Source organism: Sander lucioperca, chromosome 13 (genome assembly GCF_008315115.2).
Source record: "Sander lucioperca isolate FBNREF2018 chromosome 13, SLUC_FBN_1.2, whole genome shotgun sequence".
Classification (NCBI taxonomy): Eukaryota; Metazoa; Chordata; class Actinopteri; order Perciformes; family Percidae; genus Sander; species Sander lucioperca.
The window spans coordinates 14096667-14117157 of record NC_050185.1 but is presented as its reverse complement, the minus strand read 5'-3'; the positions used below and the strand labels follow the sequence as shown (position 1 = coordinate 14117157).

Below are 20491 nucleotides of genomic sequence, written 5' to 3'. Positions count from 1 at the left end.
GTGTGTGTGTGTATCATGTATGTAATAATAGAAAGCTATTGAGGTATAATACAGAGACTAACACTAATAGTTATACTCTAAGAGCAATGGAATACTGTAATAATAATATGAATTAGAAGAAATCAAATGAATAAGATTAAAAAAGTATTGAACCAGAGTTTGGTACATTGCTACAGCCTCTTAATCCTTGTTCCCTTAAATAGTGCTCTCGCCATGCCAGAGCACAGACACACACTGCCTCCCCCCACCCTTTACAATGAAACTAGGTCAGTGTTTCCACCCACAGCCCCCACCCCCCTGAGAAAAACAGAGAGCCAGTCAGTGGCAAAACTCCAAACTACAATAAATTATTATTCTTCATTTTGGGTAATTGATTTGAAAAACAGATGAATTTAATGCTTCATTAATTTTATTTATTTATGTGTGATCATACAAAGGGACAGACTTTAGCGAAAAAGTCCAGTTCAGGAGCGAGATGCAGGTACGAAGATAATAATTCCTTCAGCTGGTCTTGCTGCTCTTCAGTTTCGTCATTTATTGAGTAGACTCTCACCTGGAAGACATAATGATAAACAAGAGCATTAGTCTCATCTCAGTATATGTCCAGATTTGAGCAGTATCTTTTAGTATCTTTTTCTCACTCTGATCTTGTTGAGTAAGCTCTTTTTTGTCAGTCTGATGTGTAGCAGCCTCTGCACAGTGCTGATTTCCAAGAAAGCCCAGATTCTCAGCTGCTCCAGGCGCTCACACACCTTAACCAGCTCCAACAGCTCCTCATCCAGGGATTCGCTGCAGTTGCTCAGGTCCAGGCTCAGATACTACAGACAGACGAGATAAAGGTTAACTACAACTCATTCATGTCCCACATTTCCACTTCCCCAAACCCCTTCATTGCTATTCTCTAACTATCCCTTCTTTCAGTTTAACACCATCTCTCTACACTTTGCACTCTGTAATGCTGCCAGCTCAGCACCCTGACCTGCAGACTGTGCCTGTACCGAGGCAGCATGCGACAGAGGAGCGGCAGGGTGCTCCAGTTTTGATCGGGGGAGTAGAAAGCTGTCATGGAGTATTCTGTCAAGGGAATCTCAGGCAGCAGTATCCCTGCGAGCCTGTCAGTGTTGATGATTTGGTCCACTGTAAGCTTGACTTTCAGGCCCGGGCAGCTTGATGCCAAAGTTGCCCATGAGTAACCACACACTACCTTGACAGAGAGACAGAAATAAACAAAGGAGGGGAGATTCATTTTCCCCAGTGGTATTTAATTTTTTCTTCTTTTTTTCACACCCAGGACTTCTTATCTCACAGCACCTACACTATTATGTTGCCAAGAGGAACATTTCACTTGTGTGTGTCCTTACACTCAGCTCTCCAAAGCTGACGTCTATCATTTTTCAATAATAGCCTTCAGTGTCAGTATCACACTTTGGCCATCTACATATGCAGTTAGGCAATTTTAATTGGGGATAGTCCACTGGATCAATGGCTGCTATTTCTCACTTGGCAAATAAGCAAGTAATGTGATCTATGTATGTCATGCTTACCTGTTCATGGGGCTCATTCAAAGTACAGTGCAGTGAAAATGTTTGCAAGTAGGTGACATCTCTCCATCCTCGCTGTCTGTGCTGGAATGCCATTAGCAGCTCATCTGACAAGCAGGAGTAACTCAGGCTCAGGTCGGTGAGTCCTTGCAGGTAGCGCAGGATGCGGGGCACATCAGAGTTATGGTGGACTTGCAGTTCACCAGAAAAGAATCCCCTCAAGTCCAAAGAAGAGCACCGGGGGTAGTAGCACATCTGTGAATGTGCCAGGACAGAAAGCACCTCCAGACCCTATGGTTAAAGGATCAGGAATCAGAAACGGATCACATTTTTTTTAAATGCCCTCAGATTATGAGGTCTGACTTATTTCTTTGATTTCCCCTAGCACTTTGGGGAAACCCCTGCCACAGTGATATATCTACTGAAACATTATCTTTGGACTGGTGTTGTAGTCACCTGATTCATGCAGATTCGCATCTCACCCAGACAAACAGAGGTAAGCCTTGAGGCCCCTCTGCGGAGGAAGAGAATCAGGCAGTCTACTAAAGAGTTCCTGAGCTCTAAAGTCCAGGAGGGCTGGTCCAACCCCAGTCTCATGAGGGAGAGGGACTTCAGTGGTGCATTTACTCTGTGGAGACAAAATCATCATCAGGAAATTGTCAGTTACAGTCTGATGGATTGGGATCAATTGGGGTGTTGAATTGTATAAAACCAAAATTATGTTTGGATGGGCCTGAAGGAAACACACTCCTTTACCTAGTAAGCTCAGAAAATAGCCCGCTGATAGCTTGCTCCAGTCGCCGGGCTACTAAGGACCTGCGTGGAGGACACACACACACCTCCAGCTGTTCCAGGTAGACTCCCAGAGAGCGGACATAGGCCACAGCAGAGCAGTATTCAGACTGCCTGTATTTGGACAGCCGACCATTGAAGTGGAAGAAGTGGGAGCGCCAGAGAGAGGGAGAACGCATGACATTGTGCCAGTGGTGGCAAACCAGGTCTGCATTACTGCGATTACGGTCAGTGAGAAACCTGAACACGTGCTGCAAGCACACATCAGGAAGTGACCCCCAACCGCTCACCCTCTCTGAGCTACACCCATGACCTGCAACACTGAGCACTTGTCCCATCTCTTCTTTTCCGTCCTCTTCTCCACCAAAGCCCTCCTTCAGAGTGCTGTCTTCTCTGTTTTGCAATGAGAGAAACTCCTCATCCATTTTTGTTTCTATGATTTTGGCACACAATATTCTATAGTAGAGGCTAATCCCTCTTTAGATTTAGGAAAAAGTCACAAAATTCTGAAATGTGAAAACTGGTACTCGGTAAGATATGGGAGACAGAGAGATTGCCTGATGCTACAAGCAGTGAATGGAACACTGTGGAAGAATATACTACAGAACGTTAGGGTTCTATTGTGACATCACAATAAATCAATTATTAGTTCAGGTCTCCATTCAGTTTTTTTCAAAATACTTAGAACCTTAAGGGGAAGTTCAAGTCACGCTGGTTTGCAAACATAAAACTTAAAAAAAAAAATGAATTAACACATAAAAAACATTTATTTTAATAAAAAAAATCCATTTGACTGGATGGATTGGTTGACCACTTCTTTCTTTCTTTCTTTAGTTTTGCACAAACATACCCGGCTAGGTACAGAGTCAAATAAGAGAGTGGACATGTACAATATTTTTCAAAAAGAATAGGAAGCAAAAGCAGAGGTTACAAAAACAACACGTTAACTTATTAAGATTTATAACCACAGATATTAATGATTTATTATTGGATTGCCAACATTTATAGCTGCATTCTACCTAAATGATAGGAAGAACACCTGCTAAAGGGGGTTTCTAAACCTGGCAACCCTAAATGTGTTCTTTATCATGGCTCATAATGAATCTTCAAACATTTGTAAATGACTTATTAACTATTAATAAATGTATCACATATAAGCCCTTTTATAGAAACACGTTTCTGATGGTAGCTTTGCTAAAAGTCTTAAAAGAAATGTGTCAATTCATAAATAACTGTATATGGGGTTTTGAGGACTTGTGTTTGGACAGTTTTTTAAATGTATTTGAGAGCTACGGTTAATGACACATTGCAGTGTGTGTGTGTGTGTGTGTGTGTGTGTGTGTGTGTCTGTCTGTCTGTCTGTCTGTCTGTCTGTCTGTTTGTGTGCATACGTGCGTTTAATCATGTTCCTCTCTCTCTCTCTCTGTTCTCTGTTTTTTGCAAAGAGAGGCCTACATCAGACAATCAGACTGATTTTGTCCACACAGTTTATTTGTATTAACACAATATTAAAAATATCACAGAAACTAAAGATGAACTCAAAATGAAATAAGGAATCGACATGGCTAAACTTAGGTGTAAACAGAGAGTTGTTTACAAGATTAGGCAGATATTGCACATAACAATTAGTTATTAGTATTTCCTGAGAGCATTAATACAGAAAGTAAACAGCTTTGTTTTAAGTAAAAGCAACATTTTTCACTGATGATGACTCCATTTATTTCTTTGAGTCCCTCTGCTCTTCAAACAGGAAACACTTAGCCTGTGCAGAGATAAAGAAAACAGTCAGAGGCTCTCTGGTAAACAGAGTGACATAATCTGTGGTATGTTTGGTGGAGACTGTGAGCGACTCTATGTCTGTGTGTGTTTACAAGTGTCTGTGCCAACCTCATGCCAGCGCAGTGTGTCAGGGGGCAGCCCCAGATGGCAATGGGGGCAGGTGTGTGTCTGATCAGGCACTTCCTGGTTCCTTTGCCCCCAGCCGGGACCCTCACTGCCCCACAGGGGGCGGCATGTGGAGTGGGAGGACCAAGCTACGCCAAAGTGAGGTCGAGGGTCTGTCTGGTAGCTCACTTTCTGGCCACTAGAGGGCGACGGTGACAAAGGATCCGAGTCTTCCTGCAACACCAACAGCAACACAGCACAAAACAGGATTGTACAACATATTTTACAAGTCAGTTTTCGGAGGTGAATTTGAGTGTTTAACAGCAAAGAGGCAAACTGTAGTGATTTCAAATCCTGGAGCTGCTCAACAGAAACTGAATGGATAAACAATGCAGATTTTACTGTGATGTACTGAACTCATAACAGCATGATAAAACTACATCAAGCAGTTCTACCAACCCACAGACTCAATATAACTTAGTCTCAATGGGCCAACTCCCAAAAAATGTTACTCATGAATTTAAGTATTGATACACACCCTCAGAGTCAGATTTCTCTTCTTGAAGTTATTGACTTCTTTAAATTATTAAGCAGCTTGATAAATAATAGAGGGTTGTTAAGCAAATTATTTGACTTTAGTGTAATGTTAGAATCAAAAGCAATAACATATGGAAAAATGACCTTTGATAGATAAATGTATGAACTTGTGCATAATATATGTCAGCCACATGCGGTGTGCACATGTCTAAAATAAGATTAATTTATTCCATACAAACTTTATATTGTACACTTTGTATATTTGTTTAACATGTTCTTCTCACTGGGCCTTTTTTGAGCATTGTAATGCCAGTTGATACACATCCTACAAAATTATGACAACCCTTTTCTTTTGGTACTATGAATTAATATGAATGAATGTTTTAATATTTTTAACCACACAAACTATATTTCCTCTGATCTCAGTAGTTCACAGAAAAAGCACAAAGATTTATTTCCATAAAGAAGATATGGATTCCCTGTAAGATCAGGCTGCTTTATATGGCAACTTTTCTTTGCACCAATGATTGCACAAAGTTAAAGAGGTTGTCCATTAATTTTGTTTTTGTGAAATTACACAGCTATTCTAAAAAAAAAAAAAAAAAAAAAGCTTTTCCACTTCTCAATGTATCTGATCAGCACTGTCACACAGTGAAATAATGTGTTTAGTAAGAAATGTTAAAACCTGTTCAGGAGTTTCAGGACGATACTCTGAGTCAAGAGACTTCAGGCAATACCAGCAGGGTTCAGATGGGCGATCTGCGAGAACACAAACACAAAGGTACTACACCACGGTTCTGTTCAGTGTGTGTGTGTGTGTGTGTGTGTGTGTGTGTGTGTGTGTGTGTGTGTGTGTGTGTGTGTGTGTGCACACCTGCATGCGTCCTTTCGTGCATACGTGTGTGCGCTTACTCTGTGTTTTGTTGGAGGGATGAGATGACACTGAAGGGGGAGTCAACTCTTCCTCTGTTGGCAGGGGGGACAATGGGTGGCAGTCAGCATCGTCCTGTGTGTTTGTGGCTAGGAGAGTCTCCTGTGGTAAGGTCTCTGCGTCACTGATACATAGATCCTCCCCCCCGACCTTCATCATTCACACCAACCAAGGGACAAACACTTTGAGTAAAGAATTGTGTTGATTTCCCCTGATTACCAATTTATTTGAGTTAAATTTACTCTGAGGGTGAATAATAACAATCATGAGCTGGTGTAGTGTGAATTTTGTCCTGTCAAATCTGACCTGACTGGGCTCTACCTCTCCATCACAAGCTGAACTCTCGGCCTGGTCGTTCTCCTCCGGTTCCTGGAAGTTTTGGGGCTCTCTGTTCTCCTCACTGCAGCTCTGAGTCGGTGTGTCAACCTGGGTAGAAGTCGTCCCACTGAGGTTTGAGAGAGAAGCAGCAGAATTAAAAAACATGCCCTCCTAACCGCCTGACTAGAAGGTTATCAGCCAATCAATCTTCAGCTGATTACACTAGCGCAGCTTCTACTGTTACACTCAAGGCGAGCACCTGTTTAGGCAAAACATTCACTCTCTCCTTTCCTTACCTCTGGGTGCTCTCTGCCTGTTCCTCCCTTTCTTCCTCCATCCCTGTTCATGTGTCTCCCTCCCAGGGTGCCTGATGTGTTATTTCCTCTTAATTCCACCGTTCTTTGACTTTTCCCTCTCTTCCACTGCCCCTGTTTGTCCTCCTGTCTGTCCGCCTCTATGCCGTCTCCCCTCCCTCTCTGTGTGTGAAACGGAAACTCCAGGCTTTTAATATTTGATGTGTCTGAATAGTTCACAAGCAGGTTTCTGTAAAGAGTAATCAGGTGAGCACTCTGATGTCTCTGCTGTGTGTGGAGTCTGCTTTGACATAAGTAAGCCTGCTAATACCAACACTAAATACACATTCTGCAAATTTGAAACCTATAAAATGTCTGACAACTCCATACAGCATAGCACTCATACTCCTAGAATATACCGATATTGATAAAGAGAATTATTTTCAACATCACAGTAAAATATATTTATTTTGATACAAGAAAATGTCTTAATCTTAATTTGCAATTTAAGATATTTACTACAGAGTATTTCACACTTACTTTTACTTAAGTAAAGGATCTGTGCCATCACTGTAGACTGTAGATAGCCTTGTAAAAAAACGGACAAAATAAAAATGTCTCAAATTATCTTTATCATCTGCAGCTCAGTATGTGTCATTCTGTCCATTGTGTTCAAATGACTGCCATCTTGTGCACACAACAGCAACGTGACTGCAACATTGTAAGTGACTTATTCCTCCAGCAGATGGAGGAAGAGCATTTGCTTTGCCGCTCTTAAACTGTTGGCGGACAAACAAACTAAAGCCACATCACTACCCCAAGGCATTTCTGTCTTTCTCTCTTTTTCTCTGTCTTTTGTTCATTTTGTCCATTTCATTTAGTCTCCCTTATAGTCCAGGAGATTCTCTTGCATGAGCACCTCTTTATTTAGCTCTGCATTCCTGCGTGTTAACTTCTTCATTGACACAAGTTTACACTATAGAAACTTCACATTAGCCTGTAAGATATGAATGAATGCCATTTTCAAAAACAATTATCAACTAAAAGTTTTTATTTCAGGGTTTTAAAGAGCTTGTGTGTGTGTGTGTGTGTGTGTGTGTGTGTGTGTGTGTGTGTGTGTGTGTGTGTGTGTGTGTGTGTGTGTGTGTGTGTGTATGTGTTGTGTGTGTGTGTGTGTGTGTGTGTGTGTGTGTGTATGTGTTGTGTGTGTGTGTGTGTGTGTGTGTGTGTGTGTGTGTGTGTGTGTGTGTGTGTGTGTGTGTGTGTGTGTGTGTTGTGTGACACGTATGTGTTTCTGTATGTGTCTTCCTGTAAGTGCACAGCAGGTAAGGGGTAATTTGAATGTTTTTCTTGTATATGTGTGTGTGTTTTTGTGGGAGGAGGGGGACAGGAACATAAGTGGCGATGACTCACCAGTCTTTTGTGACAGTGGTGCAGAGAGAGTGCTTTTCACCCATTTCTCTCCCTTGGGGCTTGCATACAAAACAAGAAATGGAGAGAGGATAAAGAAGAAAAGGAGAGGAAGATTGGGTGTTAGGGAGCATTAAGGAGGAGTCGGAGGGCATGGATAATAAAGGAAAAAAGGAGAAGATGGGGAGAGATGAAAGGAGAGAGCAAAAGCACAAGGGTTGCAGAGATCATAAACAAATGATGCGGCTTCAAGGGACAGAGGCCGTTGCAGCTCTACCTCTGTTGTCCTAATGGCTGATGAAAGTGTGGTTGATGAGGCATATTATGTGGCAAAAAATAATGTTCAACAATGGTAGTTTAACAGACAACACATTTAACAAACATGGGGAGGAGAGAGCCACGATGACATGGATCAGATTATGGGAAAGTTCTTGACTGTTTGAGCAGCTTTCATATCTTAAGAAGATAGTCATTCATGTTTCAGCAACTTACTTGCAAAACAACCTAGTGTCATGTACAGTACAGATGCAAGGCATACAATTTGCTGTGCATGATTCAAAGTGATGTTTTCTGAGGTGTTTCTAGATTTGATAGCATTTTAAGTCATTTTGTGATACTAATATGAAACCTATATTCTGGCCCAGAGGTAACAATTTGTAGGTGTTTGCCATATCTCATGTTTTTCTTGGATACTTTTAAAATTGTAGACCTTGACTCTAACAGCTGCTTTTATATCCTCAGGTCTTGAAAAGCTGACCAAAATTTCAAAATGAGAAACCACAAGTCGCAAGCTGTTAAAGCTTAGTAATGTACAGTACACGTTAAACAATTAAATCAAACCGTGACAGAACCTGAATTTAGAGTGCAAGAATCAAATATCATAGTTTTATTAAGCAAATCAAGAGACATAATGATTTGTGAAAATATGTATTGGACTAAAGTTCACTGGGTCAGAAAAAGCATCCTGGCATGTCTTGAAGGTCTATAACTCTGAAGTAATTTAATCACTTCAAACAGTGCAACAAAGATGGGTCAAGTTGCAGATTAAATACCAATTAGCAGCATTTCTTCTTCAGTTACCAAATAGGCATGACACTTTGACGTGAATTTTTCAAAGCAACATGAGGCAACCAACAGGGCTCTGACAAGGCTAAATTATCTTGTGTTCAAACAGGTGCATCAAAAACATTGCAGAATTAGGTAAAATCACATCAAAATACAGCAACAGAGTTAAATTGATAATAAAAAACCACCAGGAAGTGTATGATGGCCAAGCGCGGCATGTTCATTGTAGTTTGTTTTCTTATTTTTTTAATCTCAGTTTAACCTGAATCATCTCAAAATATCTTTCTTTGAGAAAGTAATGGCCAAAATAGCAGCATAATCATGTTACACAACCCAACACAGAGCAGAGACATACAGAAAGATCAAGGAAACAGAAAAGAATATCAAAACAGGGCATAAAATACACCATTTACTGAACAAAAAAAACATAAACAAGATAGTGCTTGTTGCCATGCAACCTATTATGACCCATTTTGTATCAGTAATGGCGACTTGGTCTTTCATTTGTCTGTTCATTGCACCAACTCTTGCATAACCAGAACTTTTGCTGGTGTTGTTGGTCTTTTTGCACTCTCAGCGTGTAAACGTCTGTATTACTACAGTGTAAACTAGTGTAACTCTACTTTATATGCATAGATATGCATAGTAAATTCTGTTTAGTTAACATCACGCTGGCATAGTTGAGCCCAAGTCCCACTGCTGTAGAAATTCATGATCATCATTTAATCAGATTTTGAAGGTCTTATAGCTGTATTAATTCAATATTCACTCTACTAATGGCTGACATTTTCCCTCATATTTTTGCTTCTGTAAATGCATGGGCTTCTTGGGGCCATTACAGATGAATTGCTTTGCTGTCAGACTCTTTTGTGCCAGGATCTGGATGTATACCACATCTTGTGCCTGTGAAAGAAAATACATTTAAATTATATGCACCCAACAGGCAAAACATAAATGATTATAAGGGTGTAATGTGATCTAAAGCTTGACACAATTATCCCATTGTGCTGGAAAAAATGTAAATCTCATTTGTGTAGTATGTCCTCTGCACTGCCTCTGACTTCTCAAGACCTACTTTTAGCTTTAGGATCTTGTTGTTAGAGGGTTCGATCATCTCCGAAGGTGAGCAGAGGTGTCTCCAAGTCAGAGAATGCAGATGTTTCCTCACTATCTTGTTAGATCTGTAGAAAAAAAACTATCATAGCACAAAGATAATAACTGATGGTACCGGAGCATTTGGATAAAAGCAAGTTATGTTGTGATGTTGCTGATCGAGGCAGTATTCAGCGCAACTCATCATCCAAACACTGCCAACTTTTACCTTGTCAGTTAATCATCCTGCATTGTACTATCCTCTTAAATCCATTGGTCGGTCGTGTCATTCATTACAAACTCAAGGTCAGCAGCCAAACTAAAAAACTTTATTTTATTTTTTTATAACAGGTGGAGACCAAAAACAGAGCTAAAAGGAGAGTGAATGTTACCTTGTGTCGACGATGTTTCATTTACGGGATTGTTTCCGCTGGATGTCCCTCATTTTCGGCCGGATGTCCCTCACCTTCCATTTTATTTGTGTTGGCGTGCTAAACTCCGGTTGATTTATGAGGACTATGGTTAACTGCTCCTCAGATCTCTGCAGGGTAAATCGAGACAGCAAGCTAGACTATCTGTCCAATCTGAGTTTTCTGTTGCACAACTAAAACAACTTTTGAACGTACACCTTCCACCAAAACAAGTTCCTTCCCGAGGCTACTTTGCAGAGGAACCATTGCTCCGTCCGGCGCCCAGGATGATTGTGATTGGTACATAGCATATTTTTCTCCTAATATTGTGTGGACTAGCCAGCCTACGGAGATAGGTCTGGCAATGCAAGACTAGCTGGACACTAACTACTGTTTGCTAACATGTTCTCCATTTCAACTTATAGGGTGATGATATTTCAATGGATTCGGGTGTGTTATGCTAGTAGCAGCTAGCCTCCAGCAGAGATGAGGACCAGACTACAGAGGTATGGTAAGCTCACTTCTTCCTAACTCCACACCCCCGGATATTTTCTTTTAATATCAAACTTAAACTCTTCTGCACCAATTGACGCTGACTTAAATGACATCACTTAAGGCAATTTATTAGACTTTGCACAGCTCTCTCAACTTTTTTTTCACATATCCGGGTGTACTCCCCAAGATCTGTGAACCTACTTTGATGTGTACAATTGTACAAAGAGTTCACAAGAGAAATAAAAGGCAGAAACTAAATGTTACGGATAATTATTATTCATTATTTAACTATTATGCTAAGCTAATTGCCTGCTGACTTTAGCTACAGACATGAGATTGGTATTGATCTTCCCATCAAACTCTCTGCAAATGTCCACAATGTCTAACTTATCCTTTGCCTTGCCTTTATACCAACAATCCAACCACAGCACATTTTATGATTACATTACTGAATTTATATAAATGTTATAAACAAGGTCATTAACTCAGCTGTCAGCAGCTCTCGTAGTCTTGTTGACACTGGTTGCGTCTTTTTCTTAGTCCCAGTAGTACAGCTTGCTGATGGCTAGTGGTTAGCATTGCTGTTTTTAGAGCTCAAACAGCCTAATATTGAAATCACTTTAGCCAAAATAAATAAACATTTTCATTCTTACAGTCAGTCAGTTAATATCCAGCTCAGATATCGGCAGAAGCTCCAAGCTGTAATCATACATCTGGATTCATAATATGGTGTCCAAGAATCACTCAACAAGCCAAGAGACAGCCATGAAAGGTACCATTGCAATCAACTGGTGAGCAAGCTGGCAAGATAACACACGATTAGACCATATTGACAGCCTGCTAATCACTGTCAGTGTTTGTTTTGATGCCAAACAAGTGGCAGCCACTAGCGCTTCAAGGAATTAAAGCAGAAGGACATATTTCCTGTGTGAAGTGAGAGTGAGGAGGAGGTGTGGAAACAAGATATGGCAAAAACCTATCTACCAAACACCTTTCCACTGGCTGATTGGCTGGCTCGAGGCAGGAGCGAACATGACTCAATCTTTATATTGAATGCCAGCAGCTAAATTACTATACAGCTCAAAGAGAGAGTGTGTGTGTGTGTGTGTGTGTGTGTGTGTGTGTGTGTGTGGTCCTGCGCAGTAAAGTGTACAGATGGATGACTCATCCACCAATCATGTGACTCATCAATCACTGCAGTTTACCATTTCCCTCCCGCCTTCAGAATTTCTCCGTTCTTCCGTTATTCCGCCCCTTTTTCATTTCCATTCTTTCTTTTATTCTCATCTTCATTATTTGATTGTCTAGGAATATAATAAACTCCCTCTATAGTTTTTTTCTTAATTTTTCTCCATATTGATGCAACTGTGACATACTGTATATGAGTCAACGGTCACTATAAGCTTCAACTGATTTCCTCTTTCGTATATTTGGATATGTTACTCAAGTATCAAGTGTTCTTGCTATATTTGCTGCTATACAAGTACAACATAGCAATCGCCAAAAAGCCATTAAAAAAACTGAACTTTAATAAAATAATTGCTTTTATTTTTTATCATATAGCAAAACTAGTAATCATCATGCTGTTATTTACACATTGCACGGGCATATTTATTTCACACTGTACATCTTACAATGCTAAAGGTGACATCAACAACAACACTCTCCTTTTACAAGACAGATGGCTTCACTGTGGACACAGTGGCCCTCCTCCTTTGAGATTTCTTTTTTATGTTCACAGTTTATTCAGAGAAAACAACCATCTTGAATTCCCTATACTGTTTTATTTTTTCTCTTTTTTTTGTTCTTTTTTTTGCTTCATTTTTTAAGATGCAAGTAGAAAGACGTGCATTTAACGCTTTAAGCACAATCCCTGACTCCCCGGCCTGAAACTTTTCAATGAATTTCTTCTGTAAATGAACAAAATGTTTGTAGCCTCTTGGTGGAAATCTGTTTTAAAGGCTCCAGAACAGATTTGTGATTTCAAGTATTATTTTTTTTGGAAAGAAAGTAAAAAATAGAGATAATGGGTTATGCAAGAAAATGGCAAAAGAATGTGTGAAAATATGAATTGGAGATTAACAAAAATATGAAGGACTCCTACAAGGTCAAGAAAGTACTGTATGGTGGCGGTGATGGATCTACCATAAATATGTTGACACAATAACCTCTGGATCCCAAAATGATTGAAAACCCTTCGTCCACCAGGTTGGAAGTGTTTAGTGTTTAAGTTTGTGCTTTTGGAGTCCACAGGGTTTCTACATTGGGACCGGTTGTGATGATAATATTATGCAATATGATATTTCCCTTATAGAACCATGCTGCTTGTAAGGCAAAAATCTAAATATTGAGTTTGAAAAACTGAAATGTGTGTATTTGGCAACTTTGCAAATTGCAGCTGTTTAAAGTTGATCCAATCGGGAATAAGAAAGGCAACTACACACATCAAATACAACAAAAATATACTGTCATTGAACATTTGACAATAGCAGTTTTTTTATATTTGTGTAGCTAAGAATTCATTGAACTATTTAGTTTTGTAATATGACATACAGAATATAAAACAAAAGATACTAAGTGATGTTGTAAACATGGTCCTCTTACAATGGGCACATCTTGTGAATGTGTCAGATGTGATTGTGTGTGTGTGTGTGTGTGTGTGTGTGTGTGTGTGTGTGTGTGTGTGTGTGTGTGTGTGTGTGTGTGTGTGTGTGTGTGTGTGTGTGTGTGTGTGTCCTCTAGAAGACTCTGAATAATGCAAGAGCATCAGAGATTGACCTGAATGGAGGCAGACATACATCATGGTATGTTCTGTTTCAAAATGTAAACTGAGCAAGAGGCTGAACATGGTTACAGGGAGCCTAAACTGGGACCCCTTCATCCTCTCCCTGACTGAGAAAATCAACAAGAAATACAGTGATTGAAACAAAAACTATATAAATCTTACTTTTTTACTTCTTGGCCCTTAAATTTCCATCAGGCTCAAAACACATATCTCTTCTGAGTCTTTTTTTCACCTCTCTTTTAGCTTTTCTCCAGCTACTGTATATCTATCCCACCTCTGTCAGTCTCTCTGATCTGACAAATGTCCAAAAAGTCTCTCAGTACATTCTGCGTTTCATGTAGATCCTCTCAATAAAGTTTTCCAGTTCCTCCTCACTGTCCAGCTGAGGCACCAGCCCATCTTCCTCATAATCATCTCCCGGTGTGACTTGTTGATAGAAGTACGGGGGTCGCCTGCCTCTAGTGGACGTGGTTATTGGTTTGGGCGGAGGTAGGGGTTGGTAGGTCCGTGGGTGAGGAAGGATATAGTTAGAGATATAAGGGGTAAGAGGCAGGCGTGGCGCTGGCTGCTTCCTCCAGCCCTGCCCACGGTTCTTACCCCCAGCCCTGTGCCTGCGCCTTGGGGTCTGGAGGTCAAGTTCCTGGGGGCCGAATGGCTGGTCTCTGGAAGGGGAGGGCTTGCCATAATATTGTGGTTTGGGATATGGGAAATAAACAGGGTAGTATGCTCGATATGGCTTCTGGTAGTATGGATAAGAGGGAAAGGCTAAAAACTGTTTCTGGGGTTTATACCAGTAGTCAAGCTGCTTCTGAGGCTTATACCAATAGTCCTGCTTGTATGACTTGACTTTGTCCTTGTGCCATTTCTTGTTGGACTTGTTAAACCTATATGGGGCTTTCTTGGGGTTTTTTGAGGCAGTGTAGTGGTAGATAGGCGGAGCAGCCAGAGGAGGAGGTACCAGAGGCCTGAAGCGCGGGGCGACAGGGTTGCTGTTGGTAGGCAGCTGTTGCAACTCTTTCCTTTTCTTCTTCTTTTCCTCCACGTCACTGATAATCTCAATCACATCATCAGCAGGCAGATGCAGCTTGCTGCTGATCTCAATCAGCCTGTCGATCATTTGCTGGTCCAGGTCGTCTTCATCGGAGATGACCTCCTCGGAACGCTTGTCCTCTGCGGTGTTGCTGGCGGCCCCCATGCTGCTTTTCTGCCGGGGCTTCATGTAGGACTGCTGCTTCCTCCCCATGTACTGCAGCAGCATGTCAGAGGCGATGTCTGCCAGCCTTTGCTCCTCCTCTCTGGCTCGCTCCGCCTCCTCCTGCTGCCGGAGCACCTCCTGTTTCTCTGCGCGTGCTCTTGCCTCTTCTGCCATGTGGGAGAGGCTCTCCTCCTCTTCTTCAACCTCCTCCTCCAGCTCCTCTCCCTCATCATCAAAGTCATCCATGAAGTTACCCCCCTTGGTGGGTCGGTTACGGGACTGGTTCTCTTCCCAGTGCAGCTTCTTTCCGGCTCGTGCTAGCTGAGTGTTGTATGCCTTGTAGCCCTTCAGAGGAGGCAGGATCTCATTATCTTGGAGACCCAAGTCAATGTTTTGGAAGTAGCCTCTTATTTTGCGCTGCAGAGAAGGATCTTCTCCCTGTGAGGCAGAACTTAGTCTGGCCTTGTTTAAGAAACTTTCTAAATAATTTTCCTCCTCCTGCCCCTCATCTTGTTTCCCTTCTTCCTCATTTACACTATCAGCTCCCACATCCTCCATGGACCACCCTTGATCCTGCTCTGACCTTGTGTTTTTATCCTCCTCATCCCTTTCCTTTAAGTCATCACCCTGATTAGCTGTCAAATGGCTTACAATTAGCTGTTCAATAGCCTTATCAGCCACTCGCCCCTCCTCCTCCACCCCCCTCTCTCCCCCTGTCTCCCCTGTTCTCCTTATCTCACCACCCTCCAGGCCTTCAATGGAGGGCAGCTCCTGACTCTGATCCTCTTCCCAGTCTCTGTCTCTGCTCGCCTGGATTTCACTCTCCCCTGGGTGGTCCAGGGCCTCCAGAAGAACAGCGAGCATCTGCGCAGGGTCCATCAAGTTATCTGATTGGTTATCTTGACCCAGGCCCCGGCCCCGGTCTAGCGACACGTTGTCAGGGCTGGAGAGACTCTGGGGTGGGGGTGAGAGAAAGGGGGCGAGGTTGTCCTTTTTAAGGTCTGTCCGGGTGTGCCCCTCCACCCCTCCCTCCCTTCCCTCACCCCACACAGGGTTGGTGCTAGCCAGATGTGGAGTGACAATGAGCAGGACCAATAGGATGAGGTGGGCTGTGGAAGGGGCGTGATGACAGGTCATGACCATGCAGAACTGGCAGGAGGGAGGTTACGCACCTGAAGAAGAAAGGAAGAAGGCAGAGGGAGAAGAACAAAAGACATGAGAAATGATTCACATTTGCTGTAATTTTTTCTCTGGATTCATGAGTATGTGGAATTTCAAATGGCAATATACTGGCACATCTCGATAGATCAAATAATATACAGCTGTTTTGTGAAAAGGCCAGTCTAAAATGTACAGAGGATGACTGTTAAGAAATACTTCACTGACTTTAGTATTATAGCACAAATAGCCTGGTAGAAATTAAAATAGCATATAGATTGACAGTCTCTAATTTAAAAACAATATATATTTCCACCATGAAGCCACCCTACAAAAGCAGCTATACTGTGAGCAGTTTTGAATTGAACAAACGTGTGAGAACAAAGCATGCAGCCAAACGCAGTCTATTGAGCAATGTCAAATCCAACAAAGAAAGTTGCACGCTCCTCTCTCATGTCTGTTTTTTATGGATGTTTGTGATGAAAAATCAAATTCTATTTTATAATATTTATTAACACCAGATCCATTTGTTTGCCATTGAACCCCCTGTGTATGTGGAAACACAGAGATGAAGCTCTGATCTGACCATATAAATCAGTCGTGATTCTTTCGATATCTAATTGCCCATGTATTTCAAGAGGAAGGTACTAATTTGCATACAGAAATTGCGCTTCGAACCTACACCAGAGCCATTTGTTGTCTGTAGTCTTGCGTTAACCCAGTCATTATCTCTCCAACGCGCGGATGAATTGATGCATGCTCTCATATATTTGTCTTCTCGTGAGATTTAACCGAGTTAACTGTTAGAACAGTCAAGAAATTTAGGTATTGAATTTTCAGTCTGAAATTCTGGCATTTAAAAAAAATGTCTCACCTCTTCGTCCAAGCAGGCTCCTCCAGAACGCACGCACTTGCCATTTTAAGCGCAAATCGTCTATTTAATTAGAAAAATACAGAAATACGAATTGATCCGAGGTCTGGCTCTGTCTGAGCTGTGATTTTGGTATTCCATGTGTCAAAGCGATGTGACCAGTATACCGGTATAAAGACGGCACGCACGGGGCATTCATGCGTAAAGCTGGCTACGGTTGAGTTATTTAACCCTACGGTCCCTGAGCGGTCCATCCAAATTGTAAATGAGTTGGTTGTTAAATTTAGGGGATAAAGTCGTTTTTTCAAAAGGAACGGGGGGAGCAGGCAGTAAGTAACGCGGCTTTGTCATTGTGTGGTGTGGATTTTCTCCTCAGTGGCAGTGGTGGAATGCAGACAAGCACAAATTTGGGCAACACAGCACAGAGTGCAGCCCAAATTTTAACTATTTCCATTTTATAAACTGGACCAGCAAGGTGGAAAACGAAACAAATCCACTTAAGGTAACTGGCATGCAGAAGACGTGATTTAGACTCTAATTTAATCTAGAATTAATCAACAGAAAATTGACAGTGACATTTAAATCACAAAAAATGTTGTTTGTTATAATCACGTTTAAAAAATATCGACCGAATTTCTATTCGGATTTCTTTCGCATTTTTGAGCAGCAGCTGCACACAGAAATATTTCTTAGACATAATTTCCTATGCAGTGTAGAGGTTTGATTCTTTAATTATACCCCGAAAATAAATACAAGATAACATATGCTATTGTTTTTTTGCGGTTACAATTATCAATTAGTATTATACATATCAATACATTTATATTGAAAAAAAATTCATTATTTAATAAATGTGTTAATTTCTCAATTTAGTGATAACATATAAGTAAGAATAACTGGAAAATAATTGTAAAAATATTTCTCGATAACTTAAGTTTCAAAATGTATTCAGTTTGACTAAAAAAAAATCGATCATATAGAAACAGTCGCAATGCATATCTTATAATTAGACAACCAACAGTCGCCCAGTTCTAGCAAACAGATGAATTCCTCTGATAAAGTTGAGATTGTAGAATAAATTCTTCCACACTCCTCAAGCCTAAAACACCCCTCACTCCTCCTATGTTTTTACAAATAATAATCGGAATGCAATATCGATTAAATAAATAACTGTATAAAATGTCTTAACCGATCTGATAATGGCTGGTGAATGATACAAAAATGAGATTGTGTTCCACTTACCTGGAGTCCCACTGTGGGGTGGGGAAGTGGTGAAACTCACAACGCGGGTAAAACCAAGATTATTTCATGAATGGTGGATCACCTGAGAGAATTTCTGTCTTTCCCCCCTCTCTCTTTAGCCTGTGACCAACATCAAGAAGAACAAAAGCTGGCGGATCTTTATTTAGTTGTGTAGTGTGTTTGTATGGCAGCAGCCCTGGTGCTAATGTACAATTGAGTGAATGTTTTCACTGTCAGCGCAACTTTATTGTATATAACCCTCAGTGAACCACGTGACCACCCCCACCCCCCCTCCCCCAGCTGCAGGCAGTGCTGACGTCACTTCCATTGATAAGAATGTTGGTGTGGAGATGGCACTGTGAGTCTAGGCTGGCCCTAGCTGATGAATGAACGGAAATGGCATGAATGAAATAGTACTTTTCCTCAATGAAAAGAGAAAATTGTAGAGATAGAGCTGGTACGCAGCCATTTTCTTCCTCACATATTAAAGGTTAGTGTGGTGCTTCTTCCTCCCTTGTTCCTTCCTTCCTGTGATCCGGCTTGTTTCAGATTCAGGAACGGGGGGGGGGGCGAGTGGGAGTGTGTGTGTGTGTGTGTGTGTGGGGATTGCAGGCCATCAATTAGGGTCATTTAATGACGTGCTCCAAAGAATCAATGACTTGCATCTGCAGCTTCAGACAGAAAAGTGGTGTGCACTCCAGGGGCCGTTTTTTCCTGCAGCCTGGTTGTTAGGCTTTTGTCCGAGGTGGCCCTGATCTTCTGTGGCTACATGGCTCACAGGCCACGGGAGCAGCCGTGCCAATTGCTGCTCAATTTCCAGGGATTGCACAATTTTCCACCCGCTGTCTCGCATAATTTCTGGCTGCTCTCCATCTGTCAGCAGCACATTGTGCTCTTAACATATCACCATTCTTTTCACACCACAGAGACACAAGTGAGTAACCTATTGTGTTCAAATCAGTAACACTTTACAGTAAGGGTGCAAAAAGCATTCATAATTGATGCACAATGATTTAATGAATGAATGAATGCAGGATGTATGATGAAGTCACCATTCAGAAATGAAGTTCCTATGAATTTATGTGATTAGTTACATACATTTATATGCCCCCAAAATAGCTTGAATCCAGTTATGTACATAGAGGAGGGAATTTCGGCCCCTTGCATTAGATCAGCCTCTCTAAAAGCAGAACACTACCTATTCTCATAAAAATATGAGTCAGAATGAAACATCTACATCACAGTAGGGGCTGACACAGGGTTTTTTAATTGATATTTTGTTTTTGCTGTTGTTGAAGGGGAGTGTAGCACAGGAGTGCACTCAAGCCAAAAACATCTAGTGAGTGGCAGATGACAGATCAAGGGAGAATAGATGGACTTGATTTGTATGTTTGAGCATATCAACTTATGATTATCAGTTTGATTATACGGCTTCATATTTCTATGAGAATTGGTACTGTTGCATGATCAAATGCTTGGGTCTGAAAGTTAACATTCATTGATTGATGATAAATGAAGCATTATCTAATCACATAAACTCATAGTGACTCAATAATCCCTTAGTGACCAACAGTATTTAATGATGCACCCTGCATTCATTTACATTAAATCATTCTGACCCATGCATTAGTTGCACATTACTTAAGAACCTGATTTGTACCCTTATCATAAAGTGTTAACCATCAATGCATGTACTAAATATGAAAGTGTACAACTTTTTTTAATGATTACTTGTATGCTCTCTGACTCTAATTATGACCATTATCAATACCAAGGCAAGGAGAAAAATTCAGCAGCCTTGCTGAAAAGTAGCAGTGCGGAATAGCCATACAGTAAGTCTGCCTGAAGGGTTTAAACTTCTAGTGCTAGCATAAGAATCAAATCTCACTGAATTAAAAAAACTCTGGGATGTAGAGGGATGCTTTGATCACATGACCCACTCATGTGAATTCGCCTCTGTTCTTTTTTCGACATTCTTTGTGCTCTATTTCCTATAAAATAAAAACCACTTCCACTGTCAACCTGTCATTCCCAAGGTCTGCTGTAATGGAGCATTTTGTACATTATAGTTGAAGGGCAAATAAGTACACAGCCATGTCTGATATTAAGCTTTCTTGTTGTGCTGAAGGTAAAGGAAGACATTCCAATGGCATTCATGTGCTGGATAATGTAGAAACAAGTTGATTCATAATGTTAAAGCCAAGCTCATTTCCCTACACTTCATTTGTCAGTGCCACTAAATTCAGCTGTCAGTCCTCATATGGGTTTGTTTCTCACTGCATCAAGGCTTTTATTTCCAGGTGTGTGTGTCTGTGTGTGTGCACGCACGGTTATGGATGTTTTCTCTGTCTGTGTGTGCTGTGTTAATACTTGCACTGTACGTTCAGTTAACCACAGACAGGGATTTATATTATCAGCGATGTTCTAAGGTTAATTGGACATTAGCTGCAGACGTCAGAGTCACATGAGGCC

General features: G+C 41.2%; 3 protein-coding genes across 4 annotated transcripts; all 3 read right to left on the bottom strand.

The window, feature by feature from the left end:
• Nucleotides 1-391: 391 nt before the first annotated feature.
• On the bottom strand, nt 392-2930 carry LOC116064703 (F-box only protein 39). The gene is made up of 6 exons (XM_031319887.2): nt 2298-2930; nt 1998-2169; nt 1545-1832; nt 980-1204; nt 642-818; nt 392-553 (listed from the first exon to the last, which is right to left on the bottom strand). Exons 1-6 carry the CDS (start codon nt 2756-2758, stop codon nt 428-430), a joined length of 1449 nt encoding a protein of 482 aa, XP_031175747.1. The 5' UTR covers nt 2759-2930; the 3' UTR covers nt 392-427.
• Nucleotides 2931-3731: 801 nt separating this feature from the next.
• On the bottom strand, nt 3732-6715 carry LOC116064935. Of its 2 annotated transcripts, none has more exons than XM_036009058.1 (6): nt 6300-6715; nt 5992-6130; nt 5667-5835; nt 5440-5513; nt 4221-4451; nt 3732-4095 (listed from the first exon to the last, which is right to left on the bottom strand). In XM_036009058.1, exons 1-6 carry the CDS (start codon nt 6338-6340, stop codon nt 4051-4053), a joined length of 699 nt encoding a protein of 232 aa, XP_035864951.1. In that variant the 5' UTR covers nt 6341-6715; the 3' UTR covers nt 3732-4050. The 2 variants fall into 2 exon arrangements, with proteins under 2 accessions (XP_035864951.1, XP_031176192.1); XM_031320332.2 differs by having other exon boundaries at nt 6007-6130; nt 6300-6714.
• A 5579-nt stretch (nt 6716-12294) lies between these two features.
• si:dkey-175g6.2 (stress response protein NST1) lies at nt 12295-18263 on the bottom strand. The gene is made up of 2 exons (XM_031320361.2): nt 18020-18263; nt 12295-15920 (listed from the first exon to the last, which is right to left on the bottom strand). The coding sequence occupies exon 2, from the start codon at nt 15889-15891 to the stop codon at nt 13870-13872; it is 2022 nt and encodes a 673-aa protein (XP_031176221.1). The 5' UTR covers nt 15892-15920; nt 18020-18263; the 3' UTR covers nt 12295-13869.
• Nucleotides 18264-20491: the final 2228 nt, after the last annotated feature.